This window comes from Rhamphochromis longiceps, linkage group LG15, assembly GCF_057381845.1.
Source record: "Rhamphochromis longiceps isolate RC_006_pf linkage group LG15, R_longiceps_female_GT1.1, whole genome shotgun sequence".
Classification (NCBI taxonomy): Eukaryota; Metazoa; Chordata; class Actinopteri; order Cichliformes; family Cichlidae; genus Rhamphochromis; species Rhamphochromis longiceps.
This window is the reverse complement of record NC_140571.1, coordinates 11,754,230-11,777,126: the sequence shown is the minus strand read 5'-3', so window position 1 is coordinate 11,777,126 and position 22,897 is coordinate 11,754,230. Positions and strand designations below refer to the sequence as shown.

General features: G+C 40.4%; 1 protein-coding gene across 3 annotated transcripts in view; it reads left to right on the top strand.

Annotated features, from left to right (window-relative positions):
* The window catches only part of stxbp5a (syntaxin binding protein 5a (tomosyn)), a 103,910-nt gene that overhangs the window by 13,337 nt on the left and 67,676 nt on the right, over window positions 1-22,897 (top strand). For all 3 annotated transcript variants that reach the window (XM_085382296.1, XM_085382295.1, XM_085382294.1), the window contains exon 4: window positions 21,757-21,838. In XM_085382296.1, coding sequence (XP_085238422.1) covers window positions 21,757-21,838 — 82 coding nt within the window. The remainder of the gene's footprint in view (window positions 1-21,756; window positions 21,839-22,897) is intronic.

Sequence of the window (22,897 nt, the reverse complement as noted above, 5' to 3'; positions counted from 1 at the left end):
TATATTTATGTGTAGTTAACCTCAGCAAGGCCTTAACGTTCACACAAATGAACCATCTGTTGTGACAGACACACAAAGTTTCCTATAGTTTTATTGCTTCACAGCTTAGGTCCAAGACGTACGATTATGCAATTTGAGTCTGAGTCTTCTATGTCATGCTTTTTATCTTCTTTGCTAAAGGCTAATTTCTACATAGTCAACTAAATCAGCTCCAGCTGTAGAATATTAGCGTCTCTGTCAGCTCTAGCTAACAAACCTAGACTGCCAGTGTGGACATGTGGGTTATGTTGCTCATAAGCATATTATGGAAGATATAACTAACTGCAACTAAGATGTTTGTCGTTTAACTGCCGCAAAAACCTTCGAGCAGGATAAATCTGGTCCTACTTGTAGCACATGCTCCGCGTTGCACAGTCAGTGTTAAGCAGTGTACACCAGCTGAACAAAGTGTGTATGACACTTACCTTAAGATAATACTTTGCACAGTCATCTGAAGCTGCTCATGGCTATGTCCAACAGAAAAATTTCTCACCACGCTGGAACGACCTCTCAGATGTTCTTTTTTTTAAGAGCTCTGCTCCTGCACTGGCCTTACACACATAAATTGAAATTGTATGTTTTGTGTATATGTAACATGTTAGAAACTTAGTAAAGAAACACACTAGGGGCAGCTGTGCCACAATAACAAAATAGCAGCACTTGTATGGCTGTCACTGTGCATTATTTGTCAAAGAGAAAGTATTTGACATAAAATAAAGTGTAGCTGGTGGGCAGTGTCTGGGGAAAGATGATGTTAGAACAAACAAACAGGTTGTGTTTTACTTCCTTTTTTTTTTGCTGAATCATGTACAAAATGCTTTGCTTTGGTAAGACTTAATGTTGTTAATATCTCCTGATAGGACAGAGTGTAATAGCATCTACAAAAAAAGGGGAAAAAAGGAAATAAAAAAAAAAAACCCTCAAATGTTTTACTTTTATATGAGAAAAGGCTTCATTAGCCCATCTGCAAAATGAGTCCCTATATTGTCCTGCAGCTTCTGTGGTTTCCATGGTCACAAAGGGGGCAGCGATGGAAAAGTTAAAACATAACCATGTACATTTATAAAAGCAGAAAGTGCACTCTTACAGCTTGCTGTTGCCGCTGACTTCAGTTATGTGTCACCAAGGTCTTCAGTCTGTCTGAAAGCATCCAAGTAGACAAACAAATCCTATTTACTCTCAATTTAAACAATATGAATTTCAAATCTTTCTGATTTCCACGGCTGCTTTTGCAACAGTGGAAATTGCAGTTGAGTGTAGGAGGCTGTGATATATGTGGCCTCTCACTTTTAGGTAATTCGACTGGTATAGGCCTTTCACAGTGCTTGGAGTGCCTGTCATTGCTGTTGCTAACATTTCAAAAGCCCCTCCCTGAATTTAAATCCACCTTTTAGCCCTGAGTCTAGCTTTCTTATTTGGGAGGAAGATATTATTGTCGGTCCCCATGCCCTGCTGAAGTGAGCTCTGTGTTTTATTTTTCTGTACTTGCCCTACATTTACATTATAATCTATTCCATACGAACTGGCCAAACTTAGTTTGATCGCAGATTCATGCACTGGGACATTGATTTATTTCACCTCCCTCGACTGAGAGCACTGGATGGCTTCTGTGTCTCTTCCTTATGCTGACAGTGACATTGCAAACAAATGTTTGACATTTTCCCCAGCTCGAGAGAAAAGGCTCTAAATGTCCGATCAGTGACTTAAGCCTCACTGCTGCCAGCCTAAATAAATGGCATTTTGTAATGGAGTTTGCTTGAGTAAAGCCAATGTCCTAAACTTTAGCCGACTGAGACTGCGAGCCTGGACTTGGCACAGTCTTTGTCTGTCAATAAGAGCTCCGCAAATCCCGACGTTCGCCTTCCTCCGCTGGTAGCTGCAATGGTATTTATCCCCCTGTTGCTTCTCTAGGCTGCTCTTTAGTATGCAGTCCTGCCGAGTGCCTGCAGGCAAGACACGCATGTCACATGACGCGATGACTCAGCCTTTAATGCTCTGCCACATGGCTGGCATGTGCACAGGCCCCCCTCCCCACTCAGCTCTCAGCCTGTTGCTAAGTGTGACAGGCCTATATTTAAGTCCATAAGAGTATGCTAACGACCAAGATGTTTGTCTCTCTGTGGCACGTGACTGGCCATCGGGCTGCACTTTTGTCTGATATGTGCACAGCGTGGAAGATATTGTCCTATAAAATGTGGAAATGGTGGGGGGTGGTTGGGCAAGGATGTTGAGATGCACATCTCAGGACCCGAGGGGATGTATGTGGAGGAGGGCTGACGGGGGGAAATAAGGACAAAATTCTAGACGTGTTTGTCCAGAGACAAAGAGCTATATGTCTATGTGTCTGTCTGCTGTAGCATCATCCAGCTGGGAGTTGGCAGACTCCATATGAGGGGACGTATACTGGGATTCTTTTTGTTTTTCACAAGCATGGAGACTTCTGGGATAACATCAACATGACGCAAAGCTGTCAAGACATAAATACCTAAAAGTGGTGCAGATGTGTCCTTGGATTGTCATTCATTGCAGCACAAGCAGGCTGCAAGCCCTACAGCTATAGGAGACAAGATGACAATCAACAGGAAGAGCAGAGGGATGATCTCACTGCAGACTGACGAAGTTGCATCTAAGTTTAGAAAAGTGAAGAGGAGGATGAGAAATTAGAGGGAGATAAAGTGTACTGTAGGAGTGTATGCATATGGACGCTAGCCATAGTGGTTGCAGCCATTCAGCTCTGTGACTCAGAACTGTGGTGCTGTGTGGGTGGGGTTTGCAGAGATTGGAAGGGCAAAAAATTGGCTTCTGATCTAACTGTAATCAGACCTCTGTCCAAGCAGAAGCCACCGCACTTTGGCCATTTGTCTGCTGTGACAGCAGGTTGAAGTGTCAGACCCTAGAGGGCTGGGAGACCCATCGCTTCTTACTCACCACACAGTGCACTGTAGATCCGCCGGCCTCCGTCAAACAGAGCATCGTTTCTCTGTTTGACTGTATTCGAGCAAGGACTGCCCGTGAAAGAAAAGGACAGCTTCACAGCTTGTGTATCGCCACTTTCATCCCTGTGATGAAGCAGCTAATTTGTTTGATAAGCCAGAAGCCCCCTCCGTCTCTCAGGCGACCAGCAGGTGTGAGCGATGAACAAGCGGTAGGAGAGGTCTCAGTAAGCCACGCCGCTAGGCCCCCATTAAGCCTCGACTGGGGTCTATTGGCCTTATTTCTCCTCCTGTCTGGCGCTTGGCAGTGCTTTTGCTTTCACATTAAAAGTGGGCGTTGATGATTGCCAATAACACGATGAGGCGGGGGGGTAACAATGGTGAGTGCATTAACCTTTGCGGCAGACCTCAAAATATTAGCATCCAGACAGATAATGAATGCAGTTAACTACTTCACTGACGGTTGCATCACCGGTTTAAATGCAAACAAAACTGAATCCTTTAAAGAAGAGTATTGTTAGGTTTCATCTCACTCTCAGGCTGATCCTTGTTGCAGCAGCTTGCCCAGGTGGTCATTTTTAGAAACTGTTGCTGCAGTATAATGCATTTTTAATGGCTGAGGCCATTGTATTAGACTGTGCTCTTTAAGTATATGCATTTAATGTATGGCTGTCCTTTATGAGAGTTCATGGGTGTGTGTACAGCTGGTGCATTCTGCATGCATGAGGTGTCTTTACTGCCATTATAAGGAGAACTGCTGGTTCAGTGTGTGTGTGTGTAAGGGTCTATCAGCATATAGCATGTGTGAGTTAGTATATGAGTGTCTGCATTTCTGCTTGTGTACCAGCTAACAGTGGGACTAATGTGATGCAGCAGCTCTGGGCTTCAGACAGAGTCCCTGAATCATTTTTGAATAAGCTCTATTGGGCTCAGATTCCCAGAGGTCTCTCCAATAATGCTTTCATCATGCCTGCGCTTCTTCCAAAATTAATTTGAGGATTTGGCAAGCCTTTAAAATGACGATCCAAAATAAAAGTGGAAACAAACAACCTGCAACCGGATATTTTACAAAGAATTTCCCTTTTTTTATAATCATTTTATTTTAATGTTCGCTAGAACCGTTAGAATACACACAAAATGAGACATGAGATCTTGTTTCATGAAATGCCGGTACCACACCTGGACTGTGCTGAAATCACAGTCAAACACTACTTAGACGTACGATGATGCCTCGACTCATATATTTAATTTGACTTTATATTGTCTGTACATTAACTTTCTCACAAACATTCAAACCACCATTTTTCCCCCTTGTGTCTTATATTTTCCACCAGCTATTCTGAATAAAGAAGATTTACTCCAGTTTAGTATTAAATCTGCACTGTTCAGACATGACTAAACATAAACATAAAGGGTAGCTTTGTTCCTAATACTCACAAACAAAAAAAAAAATACAAAACACCCAGGAAGCTGAATCCAATTAGTGAACCTAGGGAAGCAAAACTGAACATAACACACGTAAGACAAGGGACTATCAAAGTAAAACAGGAAACGGTGAGACGGTGACCTAGACTTAAGACATACAAACCTGACGCAGGGAAGAAGTAAACGCAGAGACGTTACTAAAAGAGAACAAGACTCACTTTACACAACAGGAAAACCAGACAACTACAGAGACAAGGCACAGAGAGTGTAGACAGACAGGGACCACAAACAATAACTACATATCACCTAAAAGATTAACTAGAATATAAACTAACTACAAATAGAGTATAATAAATGCCAATAGAAACCTACGGCCATGTTAATATACAAAGCAGCTAGACACAAATGATCCTTAAAAACTAAGGATCACCAAAACCAGAAGAATATAAGATCGAGTGTAAATCTGTCAGTATAATGGAAAAACAAAAGGAACAGCTCAAAAAACTTAATAAAAATGTAATGATGCCTTTATTGAAGAAAAAGACAATGAACTCTGAGGTGCAGGAGAATTCTGCTTGCGAGGATTCATTTAGTTGCACCAGAACTCTTTGGACAGCATTTTATTCAAGATCCTAATCATAAGGCCAAAGCAACCAAAGAGCTTTTCAAGGTGAATAAGCAGGGAATCCTTGACTAGCTGAGTCAGTTATTTGACCTTGATCCAAACAGCAGCGTTTGGCTTTGTAAAGATGTTACTAAATGCAGGGAGAAACCACAAGCAGGCGATGATGGTAGTATTCTTGCACTTGCAGTATTTTGTACCGATGCCTATTGTATACAATGCAACGTGTGTGTGTGTGTGTGTGTGTGTGTGTGTGTGTGTGTGTGTGTGTGTGTGTGTGTGTGTGTGTGTGTGTGTGTGTGTGTGTGTGTGTGTGTTGAAACCCAATCTTGACTCAAAGTCTAAAAAAGCACCTACTTGAGATTAATTTAGTTTCAAACATAAATAGTAAGATGAGGAACCCGAAGAACAAAAATCTGTTCAAATAACGGATTATACTAGACTTCATAAAAGGTTGTTTATTTATTTGTAACATGCTTTGCCTGGTTGGTGCATCTACAGCCATACTTCGAGTTTGAAAAACTGCATAAGAGAGAGAGACAGACGCTCTGGTAAAATATGTGCAAACAGACACGCATGCATTACACATTCACACAGACATCCATTGTCCTAGTTTCAAAACACTACACATCACAGCTTGTGTGTGTGCAAATGCATGTTTTAGTTGGGCTATGGGCAACTTGGAGGAGCATTGGAATAGCAGAGAGGGGGGGAGTAAGTTGAAAGACACATCAGACGGAAAGGCGATAGAGATAAAAATGACAGCAATGGTACGAGCAAGAGAGGCGGAGAGGCGACAGAGGGGATTAGCAGCAGAGCGAGGAAGACGTGCTTTCTTTTTTTGTGCTCTCACTCTGTTGCTCTTTTTCCTGTATACACTTTGCCCAAAACTCAGTGGCAAAACGGGAAATGTCACGGCCTGGGCGCCCTCCACAAAGCGCGGCACATGTCTATAAACACCCACCGACACGCGCACATTCATAAACAGCAACGATTCTGTCGACTTATGCAGCTGTCTTTGTTGTACCATGCACTCACTTCAAATCCATCCCTGAAAGCCTGTATGTGCTGTGTGATGTGACTGTGTTCGCCTGACTCTCTCCGTTTTTTTCCCCCTAACCTGCCTGTTATAATCCCTGGAAGAAGCTCAGGGAGACTATAACTGCGCTGCATGAAGGAGATGGCATACAAACATGTACTGTAGTGTTTGTGCTGCAGTCGGAGGCACATATTTTTATATTGCACAGATGGACATGTGAGTCATCAAAGCGCTGCTGTTTAATTAAGTGCATGGCGCATTTGCCTGTGTGAATATGCATTCTTCTCTTTTTAATCCGGTCATTCAGTGAGAATATCTTCCTTTTCGGTGCCCCGAATTGCTTAATCCAATTGAATGCATCTCCTGAATTAATCCACAGCTGCACTTACAGGTATTAAAATGTACACTCATCCATCCATCAGTGCATTTTATAACAGCTTTGCCTGGTCAGGGATTTTAAAGCGTTTAGGCTGTTTTGGTCAGCTAGCAGTGTGAATTAAATCTTAAATTGAAACTTTATTGATTTTTTAAATTTTATACAAATATAGTTGATCTTATTGACATTGATAAAGGTGCCCAGAAATCATCATGATACCAGTGAACCTCTCTATTATATTAGTTGCTATACCAAATGTGGTGGACCAACCTTGGAAATACATTTTGTTTCCTTAGAAAATGCCTTGAATGACTAATCAGAAATGAAGTAAATAACAAATGGTTAAAAAGAATGCACCACCGGAAGACCCGGAAACAAAACCAGCACATCCCCGGCACTACCGAGGCAGCATGGACACCCAGAGAGAGAGAGAGTGGGTTGCCTTTCTGAGATCACAACAGCAGTCTCCTTAAGCGGTGTCCTAGCTGAAACAGGGCGAGAAGCAGGGGACGCTTGGTCAGATTGCCAGGGCTAACACAGACATAGACAATCGTACTCACGTTCACACCTAGATCCAAACTACAATCACCATTTCACCTCCTTTGCATGTCTTTGTCTTTGTGGGGAGGGAGCCAGGTCTTTGCTGAATAGTACCGCAGAGAAGTGAAGAATTCAGCTTTTTGCTCAACGATACTTCAGCAGGGCAGGTGGCTGCTCACATCGGAAACCTTAAACCTTTGTCCTCAAGTTGAAGGACACCTTCATTACCGGCTGTGGCACCCTGCTGCCTCAGTGTATGCGTGCATGCGTGCAAGTTCACCGGTAGACTCCGGTTAAGTGCTGCGAATACTTGGCCTTCTGTCTCGCATTAATCAAAGAGCAAAGGACAGCACTCAGATTAATATTTTATATGCTGCGTGACACTTGGCAAGATGCCCTTCTCCGCTGTGCTACGGGCAAACTGACAACCATACAGTGTACCAACGATGCCTAATTAGTCCTAAACCAGACACAACAGAATTATTGCCAGCAGGGAGTGTGGTACGAATACCTCGATTCATCAGCCCGAGTAAATCTATGGATTCCATTCTCGTCATTTCAGTCATCAAACCGATGATGATAACATCATTTCTTCTTCATATTTTTCTTTTTAATGATCAATTCTTTACATATATAATTGCTGAGGTGTGCATGCGTATATATTATCAATCAGATACTGCTGCGTGTCTAGCAATACAGCGATTTTTGCTTTACTTGCAGCTCACAGGTCCATGACCTTGAGAGCACAATCTGGCTCTGCATCGGTTGGCACACAGAAACACATTAGTGGCCAATCTTTACTAATCTCCCATGATCCTACCTTTGAAAGATTTTCTTGATATCAGTGCTGGGGGGAGTGCATGCCTCAACCGCAGCATGTAACAGACCTTTATTTGAAGCAGGATGATATCAGAGGCATCATTTGCCCTGTAAGGTTATTGCAGGGGCGTGCTGTGTTTGGTGCAGTTGCAGTGATTTTTTCCCACAGTCCAAAAATGTGGTTGTTACACAAAAATCTAAATTAACTGTAGTTGTGGATGTGAGACTCTCACTGCGACAAGCTGTCTTGCCTCTCACCTTAACTCTCGAGTACTAAGCTCTCCAGTGTCTCCTAGCTATCTGTGATTAGTTGAAAACTAAGCACCATCTTTGAACACATTAGTTTTGAAACGTCCAAGGAACTTCACATACCATAGCTCGAAAAGCAGCTAAGAAAAAACATTGGGTGGAAGTAAGAAACGTAAGCATTTTTTAAAAATTTCAGTGGACAGAAATACTGGATTTTGTAAAAGGGCTTGCATTATATATTATATTTCTTCCTTAGCTTATCTGTATTTGTTCGTGACAACCACCCACACCCAAACCTGGCTTGAAATTAGTGGCTAGTTTTTATTCGAGTTAATACAGCAGAAAACAGCACACTTTCCCCTCCACGCAGTCCCGTTCAGAGCAGAATAAACGAGGTCTCCAGGTGCATTTTATTGCTGTTGAAACTTGTATCCCGATGTTGCCACGTGAATGTGTTTAAGGTTAATTTGGCATTGATTTAAATTCTTTTTTTTTTTTTTCTTTTTTTTTTTTTTTTTTTGGAAGTGACATCAGAAACAGCAGCATGTGACATCACGTGATGGCAGAGCTTCAGTTCATCCTTTGTCATCCTTTTTTTTTTTTTTTTTTTTTTTTTTTAATAGGACAGGGGGAAAGAATGAAAGAAAGAGGGGGAGAGGAAGAAAGAAAACCAAAGGGGAGAAGAGACGGTGAGAAGGGGGGGAAGAGAGAAAAAAAAAAAAACAAAAAAAAAAAAAACTCCTGGGTCACCTGTATGGAGAGAAAGAAAAACAAAAAAAACAGGGGAGACAGCAAACAACAAAGAGCAACATAATAATAATAAAAAAAAAAAAGCACCATCACATCACATCTCCTCCATACCTGCTTGATACCATAGAGGACAGGGCTGTGGCTCCCCACACTCTCTAGCAGATCATTACATGGAGAAACCTTTGGAATGCAAGCATGCTGATCCACACAGGTATGCACACAGGTGTACACATGGGTATTCACAGATGCGGACTACAGCTTTCTTGGCTGCTGCCTCAAAGCACACTGTGCGCTGTCTATCTTGCGTGCTGCACAATATCGTTTATTATTTAGTAACTATTGATATCTATGACTAGCTAGTTTATTGTGATGGTGCATTGATTTAAATTCTAATAAAACATTTTCTTCCCAACTACTCTGAAAGGATAATACATGAGGCTATCTAAATGCATATACTGGCTCCTTTTCGCCACATCCATTATTCATAGACAGCAGGAAAAACCAGTCACCGAGTTAGTCCTGCAGATGTTTGTGTCTTCCTCCTCTTCTCCCTTTCCCTCTCTTTCTCCTTCCTTTCTATCTTTATACGTTCCAGCCATGTTTTTTCCTTCAATAATTCTCCCCGGTGCCTTTCTCAATCTCCACTCGAGGTTTTGTCTTTAAAAGCCACTTTTATTTCCCTGCTGTCTTTTTTCCCCAGTCTTCAATCTCTCAGTTGTGTGACAGAGAGAAAATTATTACACGTGTATCTTATTCACACACTTTAAGCATTTCAACTGGATCTGCCTTTTAGATGCCTCCTCACTCTCTTCATTCACTATATTCAATAACAGTCGTGTTTTATTGTGAAACCTTATGTTTACTGGGTAAAATTGCCCAGATGTTAAGGAGATTTTTTATTCTTTCTCTCCACAGCCCTTCCTGAATTCAATACCCAATTGGGTGGCCTATCTGATATGAGCTTATGAATTGAACACAGTTTTCATATTGATAATGCTCATTTTGTGCAATTCATTGACCACGGTATACCGAATGTGTGGCAGAAGAAATAGAAATAAGCTCTGTGTGCAAAGGAATTGCAAGTATCCCTTTGGCGATAAGGGGGTTGTGTGATTCATTTTTAATTTTTATCAAATATTTCTCTTGTCACATATGAAATAAGAAGGGCATCTGAAGAGCACAATCCTCTGCCAAAGCCAATGATCTCTCTTAAATATTTTACAGAACGTGAACCAGAACTGAACAAGAATCTAAAAGGTTCTTTTTGCAGGAACCTCTTTATTCTGCACAGCAATCTGGCTGCATTTCTTTAGGTCTAAACAAAAATAATACATTTTTAATTATTACAATTTTTATTTTAAAAATACAAATCTTTTCAGTCTCAGCACCTTTTTGAGTGAACATGTATTTGCATGAAATACTAGCCTTGTGTACCCACTGAATATTTGTAAATGGTTCATTTAGAGCTAAATGATGTGGAATATGCAAAATGTCCTTTTCTTGGAAATCGAGGCATTGCAGTGTGGTTATCGTAAGTTCCAGAATGTCATATAGTAAATAATACATCTCATATTCAATTCAATTCAGTTTTATTTATATAGCGCCAAATCACAACAGCAGTCGCCCCAAGGTGCTTTATATTGCACAGTAGATCGTACAATAATAGATACAGAGGAAAAAAACAACAATCGTATGACCCCTATGAGCAAGCAATTTGGCGACAGTGGGAAGGAAAAACTCCCTTTTAACAGGAAGAAACCTCCGGCAGAACCAGGCTCAGGGAGGGATCTCATAGGAGGCCTGTGAATTCTTGGTGATCTCCATCTGATTTAAATTGTACACTAAACTTAATTTTTCTTGTCCACTGCTTGTTGCTAGCAGTGCGCAATCTGGCCGAAAGATGGGACCATCCTTTGGGCTATAATCACGGATGATCAAGCTCCCCACGTGGTCACATGACATTAGCTGTGAAGGTGCTTGCTTGACGACTTTGATGGTTCTTTCGGGATGTCAGTCCGCCATCCTGTTTTCTGATTACAAACGTCTGTGACCTTAAAAATGCATTTTGATGTTGTTACAACTAATCACACGGTTCATGTTGCGCTGGAAGGGTTATACAATGGTGTTATTTACTTTATGATGCGATTGGATTTCCTGTGAAATCCGATCATATGGAAAATTAGGATAATCTACTATGTGGGATTGTCTGATTGCTATTAAATACACTGAAAATATGACTCTTTCTATTCTGATGTTACTCGCTGGCATTACTATTACATTTTAAACCCCACCGTTATATAGGCAGCACAGACATTGCAGGTGGACGAGTCCTCAGCCCTTCAGTTTCTGGCATATTTGTCCTTAAAGCGAATATTCAGAAACATCTGGTTCTGACAGTTCATGCATGGTAAAACTGCGTTATCCCACTTTGTGTGGCATAACTGAAAACACCAAAAATGTAAATGAATCAAATTAAAAACCAGATCTAGTTAAATGTAATCAATTTAGCACTAAGGGGCTCCAAATCAGAAGGAATCAGTGTCAATATCCACACACACTCCCTGTTGTGTTGAGCTCCATTGCCTGTTGGAGCGTAATCCTTTAACTGGCTTTGCATTGCAATCACAACAGCAGAACTCATGACTTCTGTTAAGCTGCAGGCTGTCAGAGTCATCTAAATGAGACTTTTAGACTTCAAATACCTCGGAGTTAACATCACGCAGGACCTGTCATGGTCCTGTCACATCAACACCGTGGTGAAAAAGGCCCGACAGCGTCTCTACCACCTCAGACGCTTGAGAGACTTCCAACTGCCCTCCAAGGTGCTCAGGAACTTTTACTCGTGCACCATAGAGAGCATCCTGGCGGGAAACATCTTAACCTGGTTCGGGAACAGTACCATGCAGGACAGACGAGCTCTACAGAGGGTTGTGCGGTCAGCTGAGCGCACCATCCGCTCCGAGCTCCCTGACCTGCACTCAATCTACAGCAGGCGGTGCTGGACCAAGGCCAGGAAGATCGTGAAGGACCTCAGCCATCCCAACAACAGACTGTTCTCTCTGTTGAGGTCAGGAAAGCGATTCCGCTCCCTGAAGACCAACACAGAGAGACTGAGGAGGAGCTTCTTCCCGCAGGCGATACGGTCTCTCAATCACACCACCACACAGTACTGACCCACACATATGGTTCTTACACACACACTGGACTTTCTGGACTTTGGTTTTGCACAACACTGGTCACTATATTCTTCATTTCCGGTTAATACTTGTACAGCTGCTGTTATTGTGTATATATTTATTTATATTTAGATTTCTTCATACATTCTTATATAGTTCTATATTGTGTATTGTGTATTTTGTTGTACAGTTATTTTATTTTCAACTTTAATTTATATATTTATCTTTATCTTATTCTTCCCAGTTAAATTTACCCTTCATTCTAATTTGTGTTGTACAGTTATTTCATTTTTAACCTTAATTTATATTTTATTCCTTCCTAGTTAAATTTACCCTTTTTAATTTTTCATATTTATTTCCTATCTTATTCATAGCCTTTTCCTTTTTTGTTCTCTTTAGGTCACGAGCAGTTGTCCAAGCATTTCACTACATATCGTACTGTGTATGACTGTGTACGTGACAAATAAAAATTTGAATTTGAATTTTTTGGCGGTTGCAGTAGCATACCTAAAAAATCTTTCCTTTCTTTCCAAAATGCTCAGGGAATAGGAAAAGCTGATCTTGTCATACAACTAAATATCCCTGTATTTCTATTCCTGTTCATCCACTTACCTCTTTCTTCTGTCGCACTCTTTTATTTCCCTTCTCCTCTCCTGTCTCTTTCGATCTCACCTCTTCCTCCTTCATTCACATCTCTCGTTTTCTCCCTTTTGCTTTGCATGTTCTTGCAGCAGCAATCGGCCACAACCTGTTCCGCTGACTCAACGTTTATTCTCTCATAGTTTACCCCCTTCGCTCTCTGCTTCCTTTCTGGCCTTGCCGATTCTCCGCTCCCACCCTCCCTTACGCTTTCCCACCTTCAATCTCTACAGCCAGTGGATTAATTTCATTCCTTCTCTTCTTCTTCACTCTCTTTCTCTTGCTTCTCTTGAGTGGATGCACAGTAGCTAACCGCTGACTTGTCTTGGTATAGATGAGACTCTTGGTTATTAACACCCTAATACTGGCCATACTCCAGAGCCCAACAATCCCTATTATCCCTACAGCATTTTTACTGTGAATCATAACTGTGGCTGCATCGCCTACTGGCTCAGACCCAGACTAATATTTCTTAACGGAACAGAGATTCTGGTACAATTGGCCACAAACATTTTTGCCTCTGCATCATTGCATTGCATTCATAAGTCACTCAAGGAGACCAAAGGCTCACATGAGCATAGTAGCATGGTGGCCAGATTAATTCAGTGCAACACACAATACACAAGTCCTAAAAAAAAGAACAAGTCAAGAGTGATCTTTTCTGGAATGCTGGTAATTCTTCTTTGCCCATTGTTTTGCAACTCTTGGTAAATTATGATTTTTCTAAACACAATGGACCTGCCAGTGCACCACTCATTCTGCAGCTTACTGCTCCTAATAAGCTACCTATCTTTAAATTCCTAAAACGGGCCTCTTTTTTTAACCTGGAGGGCGATTACTGCCATGTTGCTGTGCTCTTCAGCAAATAGCCATTGACAGGAATGTCATCTATAGACATAGGGGGTGTTATATATATGCACGTGTGTGTGTGGGAGCTGAGGCAGCGGAAAATACTGTGGCTCAACACAGTTTAATTGTTTGACTACATAATAAATCAAATGTGTCAGGGGGGATTATTTATACAAGGAGCGTGTTAAACAAATAAATCACCAGTTTTCTCAACTCTGCATATTTATTTATTTTTTACATGCATGCTGCTTGCATACGATTTTTGCATTTGTGCTTTTTGTGTTTCGGTATAACTATCTAACTATCAAAACTGTCTGTTTTGCATGCGTGACACTGAAAGTCGGGAAAAAGAGTGATTTCTGGAGCATCTTTGCACTTTCTCTGTCACTGGTGTGTCCTGTGCCTGATTGCCGTGTATCTTATTCACAAATAAATAAAATCCAGCCCTGCTCTCTCTACCCATTGCATGTTTGTTTTTTTAAACCTAAATTAATAAAACCATGTCAACACTATAAAGCAGGGTCCTTGTGAACACACAGAATGTGTTACAGTGCTATAAAGGCACATGAAAATGTGTTAACCCTGAGAGATATACTGTGGACTCTAGAATATACCAAAAGAATTAATTGATTAAGTCATACATTGAAATGCATTTAGTGCCCATTAAATGCAATCATAATCTTTATCAAAAATGCATGAGGATATCTGTAGATGTGCCAAATCAGCATGAAGCAATATGGGTTGACTTAACAAAGGTGTCTGGTAATAGCAGCACAGGGCTTGTTCATGATGGAGAAAAAGGAGATACAGCTTCCTTTAGCAGCTTTTAAATTGGATGTTAACAACAGTGGGCAGCCAGAGGAAGGGCAAGAGATAAGTGACACGGGACCTAGCAGACTGAGGTGAAGGTCTGCTGCGACGTTATGTACGATCAGTAGGATTTTGCCTTTAAATGAGAGCCGATGATGTGAGGAGAGGCAGCCGAGTCCTTTGTCCGCGGGGCAGGTTTCTCTGCAACATTTTTGTCTGTTTCAGTTTGTTTCTTTGGTTTGCTGTTGCTATGGTATTATTTCCCCTGCATCTATCCTTCTTATTCTTTTATTTCTGTTTGTCTTTCATTTTTTTCCCCCACTGTTTTCGCTTCGCCTTCACTCTGTTCCTTGCATTTTCTGCCTCCCAACTTCCATCACCTCATCCCTGTCACTGGGTCCAGTGCAGAGCAGTGCTGTGCCCCGTGGCCCCGCCTCTTCTTTGGCAGGGTGATGTACGAGTGGCTAGCTTTGACGTCACTTCAGGCCCAACGTCACAGCAACTCAGTGCTCCCAGGCTTGCTCTTTCTGGTGCTTTCTTTCACTGCCTCTCCCTCATTCCTTTTCCTCTGTATCCTCCATTAATCACCTTTTTTTTCCCCCCCCATCTTTCGCTTTCACTGTATACTCCTCTGATATGGTCACTTTTCTTAATGTTTCACGTTTTGCAAATTCATTTCTTTATCATGCCTTTTCATTATTTTGCATCACTCCGATTCATGTTATAGTCTCTCGCTCTCTCTTTGTCCACCCTCTTTATTCTGTTCTCGTCAGAAGCTGCACCCCCTTGATGTGGCTTGCTATTCCTCTCAAAAACATACCATGCACAGTGAGTTCATGTTTGATGTGAGCAGAAAGGCTAACAAAGATTACTGTCTTGTATGACACACAGGCTCATCCCTGTTCAGTTCCACTTATCAAGATAAGCTGAGCTCCATACCATAGTCTGTTTCCCACAGCCAGTCCTCCTTATGACCGTTTTTCCTTTACCAAATTCCCACTGACTCACCTTTATTTGTCAGAAAAATTGCCTGTGGCTTTGACAAAGATAAATATAAGAAGAGCAATAAAAAAGCGAATTGTCAGTCATCTTTGACTTCGAGAATAGCTCAGGAAACTTTCATTAGGCTTGACAAGACGGGACGCTGACCCACTTTCTGCTTTTGCTCTCTGTCTTCCTGACTTGTCTCGCTGCTATCGCTGCCTGAGGTCCACTTTTAGAGTCGGTGCAGTGGGTGGGACGTAAACTGAGATAGAGCTCGCTCGAGTAAAAATGAATGAGGACCGCTCTTGTCGACAACTGCGACACGGCTCCTACTGAGCCTGTCCCATGTGCATCGAGCTGAGACAGCTTGAAGCATGTTTGTTTAATGAAAAAAATACAACTGACTTGTCCCAGACTTTTTATTTGCAAAGTGGTGAATATCATTGTGATTATGTAATATTCTTATTCTGTTTTCAGTAATGCAACCAGTACTGGACTGTGAGTAACTAAAATGCTTTCCTCTGAGAAAATATTAGAGGTAAAATACATTCGCTTTATTCTGTGTACTAACCCAGTTTATAAAAAGTTTGAACATTGTGCAAAATGTAAATAAACGCAGAATGCGACCATTTGTAAATCTCATACAACCAAGTTTATTTACAATAGAACATAGAAAGCAAATTAAATGTTTAAACGGTGACATTTTACTATTTAATGAAAAATATTAGCTCATTTTAAACTTGACGACGGCAACACAGGCTGTATTTACCACTGTGTAGCTTTTCTTTTAACAACAGTCCATAAATGGGCAGGGATTGTGGAGATCAGCTGCTGGACTTTTGGGACGGTAACGTTGCTCCCTCGCTGTCTGATACAGGACTCTAGCTGCTCAACAGTCCTGGGCTAGTCCATGTTAATGAACTTCAGCCAGCAGAAGATGCCACTATTTCTAAATCATATTCACATATGGTTTCTTCTTTGGATGATAAATGTTAACCTGCATTTGTGGAAGGCACAGTCATATTCAAAGTCTTCGCAATTTTATGTTGAGGAACATTGTTCAGAAATCGTTTCACAGTTTGTAGATGCAGTTCTTTCCCCCAATTGGTGAACCTGTGCCATCTTCACATCAGCTCAAGCACTTGATGCGTTTTCTATGTTCTATTGCTTTTATTTTCTTTTTACAGTGTTTGCACTTTTTTGGAATCGTGGTTGTACATCAAGCGATACAGAAAAGCATGGTCATTATAGAAACTTTGTCTTTGTCTCTAATTTGTCTTCCTCATTCTTCATCTGCTAAAATATTCGGTCAGTGTTGTTATAACACGTTAAAAGTCAGTGATGTGAAAACAATTCACAGGAATTGAAAGCTGTGTTGTTGTTTTTTTCCCACCCTGCCATGAAATTGCAGCACAAACACAGAGGGAATTTGTATTTTTATAGGAAAGTCATTTTGACAAAGCATAAGAAAACATTTACTCGGCCCAGAGGTTTACAAAAACACAAGTAGAAGCTTTCTTTTACTGGATAAAGATTTAATCAGATATTGAGATCAGCAGAAAGGGCATTCAATAATAACCTGTACAAAACATTTTTATATAGCTGCTTTTGTTTAATGAATTGCTTGTTGGCCTGTTTAGTGATTTATTGACTCTTGTTGTTCCTTAATTAATCATTAGTTCTTTGAAATGTCAGCAAATGGTAAAAAGAAAATGTTGATTTTTGTCCTGCAGTTCCTCTATTTGCCTGAAGAGACACAACAACAATATAACACATAAAAAGAGGAAACAGGGCACTTTTGACAGTTTTGGTTACTCTTGATTGGATGCCGAGGGAATTGGTGCATGCCAATTGAGAAACACAGAGCAGAGGTAAACTCAAACTGAACTACACATGAGGAAATTCAGTCTATGACCAGTTTCTTTTGGTCATACCCTCTTGTTGAGGGTATGACCAAAAGTGAGCGACACTCACTGAAACAATTTTTAAAAAGCCAGTGTTTTCAACATATTTTGCGGCAGGATGTTTTCCTGATCACATCCCCAGGCTGTGTGTGTGTGTGCGTGTTTGTGTGTTCGCTTCATGATATCGTACATGTGGGATGGCTGCCTTCCTTCAGAGAGAAAGCAATAAGAGCAGTTTAAAAAGCACAACCTTAAATCCTTTCCTCTCTTTTACAGAGAGGAAGATTTGGTTGCCAGGCAACATTCAGACAGAGTTTTCAATTAAGCCACTTTGACTTAGATGGTCTGCACTGTCTCTGGGTCCAAACCATCTTAACTAACAGCAAGCCGGCCCTTCTGCTTGTTTGCTCGGCAGCTTTCTGCAAAGAGATGAAAGACAAAATGTGTACAAGGGCCACTTTCGCACTAATTATCCAAAAATGGTTCTTTAAACCCCCCCCTCTGAAAAAAACCCAGAGTGATTTCATAAGGTGATGTCATGCAGGCTGATTTAGCTCCACTTTGTGACCTGATGGTTAAGAACAATTGTATTGCCGTTTACTTTGAGTTTTGTTGAAACAAAAAATCCTTGTTATCATTTACAGGCCAATAATATCATTTTCTTTTTTTATTTTAGAGGTCTGCTAGAATTGTTTTACATGCTTAAATATAAAAAAAAACTGAGCGGCACATCTTTTTTTCTCTGTCTGAAATATTCTGTCTTTGCCCTTGTCCTGTCAAGCCTTTTCTAAGCCTAGTCTGCTCTGATCTAATATTTATTAATGCAATTTTCACTTCTGTCTTCCACAATGTCAGTCTTCAGTCTTACTTTTACTACTTTTAACTAACTTCCTTTTTACGTTTCTTGGTTTTTATCACTGTTGTAGATATATAAATTCCTGCACTACTTCATAGTATAAGCCCCTTTTATTTCAACTGTGCTGTTTATTGTAGACTGTACTATTTATTGTATTTTTGAATGTTCTAGATCAGAATCAGACCTAGAAGTAGAGAGACTGCAGTTGCTATGCCATACAACGCAATCGTATTCGTATCGAAATTCTCAAAGTTGAGGCACAATTTCTAAATTATTTTCCCTTTAAAACAAGTTGGACTAAACTCTGTACACACGATCAAAACTAATGGTGACATTAGCTACATTAGCCGTGCAAAGTACTGCCTCAGTTCCAAAAAAAGTTGGGTGATGTGTAATGAAAAAAACACTTATGTAATATGAACACAACATTCATATATTTATAATCATTCTCTCCCCCCTTACTTGCACATTTGGCTTACATTACCCTGTGACAGGTTAGCTAGTAGCGGTATGCTAGAGGAAAGAAGGCACACTAGGTCAAGTGGAGAGAGCACTGAGACTCTCATCCACTGGGTGTAAAAGGTTTGGTGCATGCTGATGAGCTCTCTGGCCCTCTGTTATATTTATTATTCTCTTTTTTATTTCTTCATTTGTAGCCCCAAACTCAATACTGTCTGAGGAGTTTTGCAGTCACTAAACTTCTTCTTTATGTCCTGTCTGTGGTTTTTAAAAATTTCTCATGAACATTTTTGTAACCACACACAAATGCCATCACAGTGGTAGACATGCACCACATTTCTCCATAAAACCACAAAAGTTTTATGCAACGTGCCATTTCACAGCATTTTACTGTAAAAACATGTAAATGTCAAAATGGACGCTACAGTGCTACAAGCCTGACTGCTCATCACTGCCTTTACTACCTGTTGAAGTTCAGGCTCTAGGTCCTGGGCTGGGGTTGGCACCCAGCTTTAACGTCATTTTGGGTTCTTGGCTAGCTTATGGCTTTTTGTGCAGATGCTTACAAAGAGCTAATGTTGTGCTAGCAGTGCAATGTAGTTATTTCTGGCTTGGGGGCAGTTTGTGCCATGTGGTCTTGTCTTTTTGTGCAATAAAAATAAACCCAGTGCACATGTGTCCACTTCTGAAAAGCGGTAGATTGCCCCACTATTTTGTAAAATCAGCCGATTGCAGCACAATTGCACAAAAAGAAGAAAAAGATTGTTTGTTTGAACCTTTGTAACGCAAGTGATAGCATAATTGTAAATGTAATGTAATCACTGTGGCATGGTATGCTGCTACATCACTGAGAAATGTAATGTGATTAAATGGAATGTGTTGCTCCCAACACTGCAAATGATAAACCACATTGTAAACATTGTATCACATTGTATTTCTAAATAAATAGGTTAGCTTACGTGTGTGTAGTCTTCAGTCACTTTGCTACTCCTTAAGAAACAGAGAGCTAGCTGCTGGTATGTCATTTTTTCATATGAAACCAATTTGGCAAACTCAAGAAGAAGAATGCAGTTTTTAAATTACAGATTATGTTGAGTAACAACACCAGGTATAAAAGAAATTCTAGATGTAAAAGTAAAATTATTCAGTACAAATATTGAGGTTACAACTGGATTTGAAATAAAAACCAAACAAAACCCCCTTTCAGCAATTAAAACTCTGTTCTATAACAACCTGTTTTACCAGGTAAATTCCCTGTCAGGTATTTGTTGAGACTTTGCCCCAATATTTTTTCTTTCTGTAGCACCGTCCAAGATAAATATCACAAAGTGCTTTACAACAAAAACATTACTGAAAAAGAGGTGTCACTGGGTCCATAGTAGGACAGTGTGCAAAACCATTCAACATGAGCAACCAAAATAAACGCTGAATTAAATTAGAATATTTAGAAAAACTGTCAAGGGGTCCTAGGGCTTTCATTACCTTAGACATAATCCTGTTCAGGGTAAAACAGGGATTCAAATGAGTGGAAATTCTTCACAGTCCCATACAGATTCAACCAGCTCTTGATGAAAATATCCGGTTATTGAGTTGCTAAAAGCTAAAACTGGCTACCTGCTGCTGCCTAATGAGAGCTCCATGGTTAATGATGCAACAGTTCTCTGTGGATTCTTTGCTATGAGCGAACCTTGTGATTTACACATAATAATAAGATCAATATAAAACATACTGACTCGAGCTGGTTTAGGCATAGCCTTGTCCATGCTATCAGACAACACCTTGTTGTCAACATAGCTACAGATGACTAAATACAAAGGACTAAATGACCAAAAATACGAATAGAGTTCAGATAAATATATACTGTAGTGCGTGTATTTATATATACCTTCCTGTGTATTGAGGCCAAAAGAAGAATAAATGTGGAGGAAACGAAAAGCCTAACATAGCTGGGTGAATGCTAGCTGCGTTAAAGGCTTCGTAGGTGTTATGATCACCTGTAAAATACTTTGATAAGATATACCTATGTTTAGGGCTTATGGCACATGGCGCACTGTGTTGAGTGGGACTTGATTATTGGTGTTTGCATTCAGGTGAGATAAGCTTCTTCTTGTTTGTTGTTGCTGCCGCTACCACTGTTGAACCAACATTTCTCTCTCTGCCTTTGAATCATCCTGCTTCTTGTGTCTATGTAGATTCAAGAGAAATATCGAGCTCTTCAGGAAATTTACTGTAGCTGGCCACATGCCAAAACACACAACCCCCTCCCCTCGCATATTAATGATGAGCGATAGTGTCATCCCCAGAGTGCGGTGTCTTCATGTGCCCCCATATGAAAATTGACACCCCCTGCCTTAGTGCTGATACTCATGGGAAGAATAAAAATAATCAGTAAGCTCACCCACTCACTCTCCTCGAGAAAGGAAACTTGCTATTCTTTGCTAGACTTGTGCTCTTTCCTTCCTTTTCCCCCTTTATTTATTTATTTATTTTAAAGAAAGGAAAAAACTTCCATCGTTGTGTCTATTTTCTCTCTCTGCATCTGTTGTTAGAATTGTCAGTGTACAGTATATCCAAATGTGCCCTTTCTCTTCTTCTTTTTTTTTTTTCTTCTTCCTGCTCTTATTTGCTCAGCTGGTCACATAATATCCACCTCCTCTCTGCTGATTCATATTCTCTATACTTGAATTCATGACCCCACATTTCCATTTTCTCGCTGTCAATCTGTCTGTGTCTGTTCCTTACTGTAGCTCTGTTTTGTGTTGATTCTGTATATTTATTGCTATTTCTACAGAACTGCAGTCATCTACTGTAAGTGGCTTACTGTTTCCTGAGTTACATTTGCAGTGCATACATACTGAGAGCGTACGGTTAAAATTAAATGCTCCTTAGTGAAACTGATCCCTGTGATTTTTATCTGTAGGGTACATAATGAGCTAATATTTTAAATGAAATGTGTGTAAGGAGGAAGTCTTGCACTGTAAAGAGTTTTGTTGGAGGGGAGGAATGGGCTGAATCTCTGTTACCAGACCATAAAATTTACGTCACTGTGGATGTTTCGTTTTCCTTCCTAACAATTACCCAGGAACACATGTCATGACATTTAAATCAGGTGTCGTGACCCTCGAGCTTTCAAATGCTGAGGCACTTGTTCTTTTTTGCCATTTTTTTTTTCTTCTCTCATGCAGACACAGAACACACCAGCTTTCTCTGCACAAACAGAAACATGCGCTATTGCTTTGATGATCTCTTTGCTGGAACTGTACGTTCCTTGACTGAGAGCCTTTCAGGTTCGGGCGTCCTGGTGTGGAGTGTTACTGTCAGCATGAGAGTGGAGCGGCTGTCATCCAGCTACAGTTTCTCATCAATGAGGTAGGTTACAAAAACAGAGAAATGACTCCCATTTTTACTTGTGGTTACTTCTAATACACGCTTGATGACTGATTGCAGCTACTAGGCTGATTTTGCTATTTCAAACAACTGCTGTTTAGTCTTGAAATTTAGCAATCAACAGCCATGTCACGATTTTCTCCAACCTTCTTTGTTTCGTCATTGATCTTATCAGGTAATATTGAGCTTTTTCCAGTTTAGAACAATATGGCTGCTTGTGTTTGAACTATACTGATGCGTTGAAAGTTTATTGTGCCGAATTGATTTAAAAAACAATATAACATGAAGTTGTTTTACATCTTGTGGCAGTTTAACTGTTTTTTGGCTTGTTCCTTGTAATAACACAGTCACAGCACAACTTACCCAAACATTATTCTGCACCAGAAAACCTCTTATATAATTTTAAGCTACAATACTGTGCAAAAGTAGCTTGGTTAAAATCATTGTACAGTGCTTCAACAATGTTGATGTCTGGTCTCTGATGTCTTTTCTATAAAGGTACATTTTTACTGCATTGACAGTGTGTTTGAGATCATATTTTGCACGATGGTTCAAAATTTTACGGCACTTTTCTTGTTGTTGTTCAGTTTTCTCAAATCATTGCACAGCATGCTGAGATATGTCAACGGTTCTTTGATTAAAAAATACTATTTATGCCTGACTAACTGTGCTATCCTAGCTATTTTTTAAAGAATAAGCTAAAGAAATTAGAAATTATGAGGGTTTTTTTTTTCAGAGTTGTCAGCCAGCCTGGACTGAAAGGCTGGCTCCTTGGAAGCAAAATATAAAGAAATGAAGGAGCAGCTCAAGACTTTTGCACAGTACTGTACAGGCCAGACACAAACATTTTTGACTATCTTTTCAGACTTTTATCACTTACGACCAGTGCAGTATTTCATACTTAGTGTTTCCGGTATGTGTGCTTGTGTGTGTTAGCATCTGTGTGGCTGTGACTCAGCAGCTCAAACGAACCCTTAGGGAGATCGAGATGATTTTTTTGTGCCTCCCACACACACACACAGACATACACTTATATACATC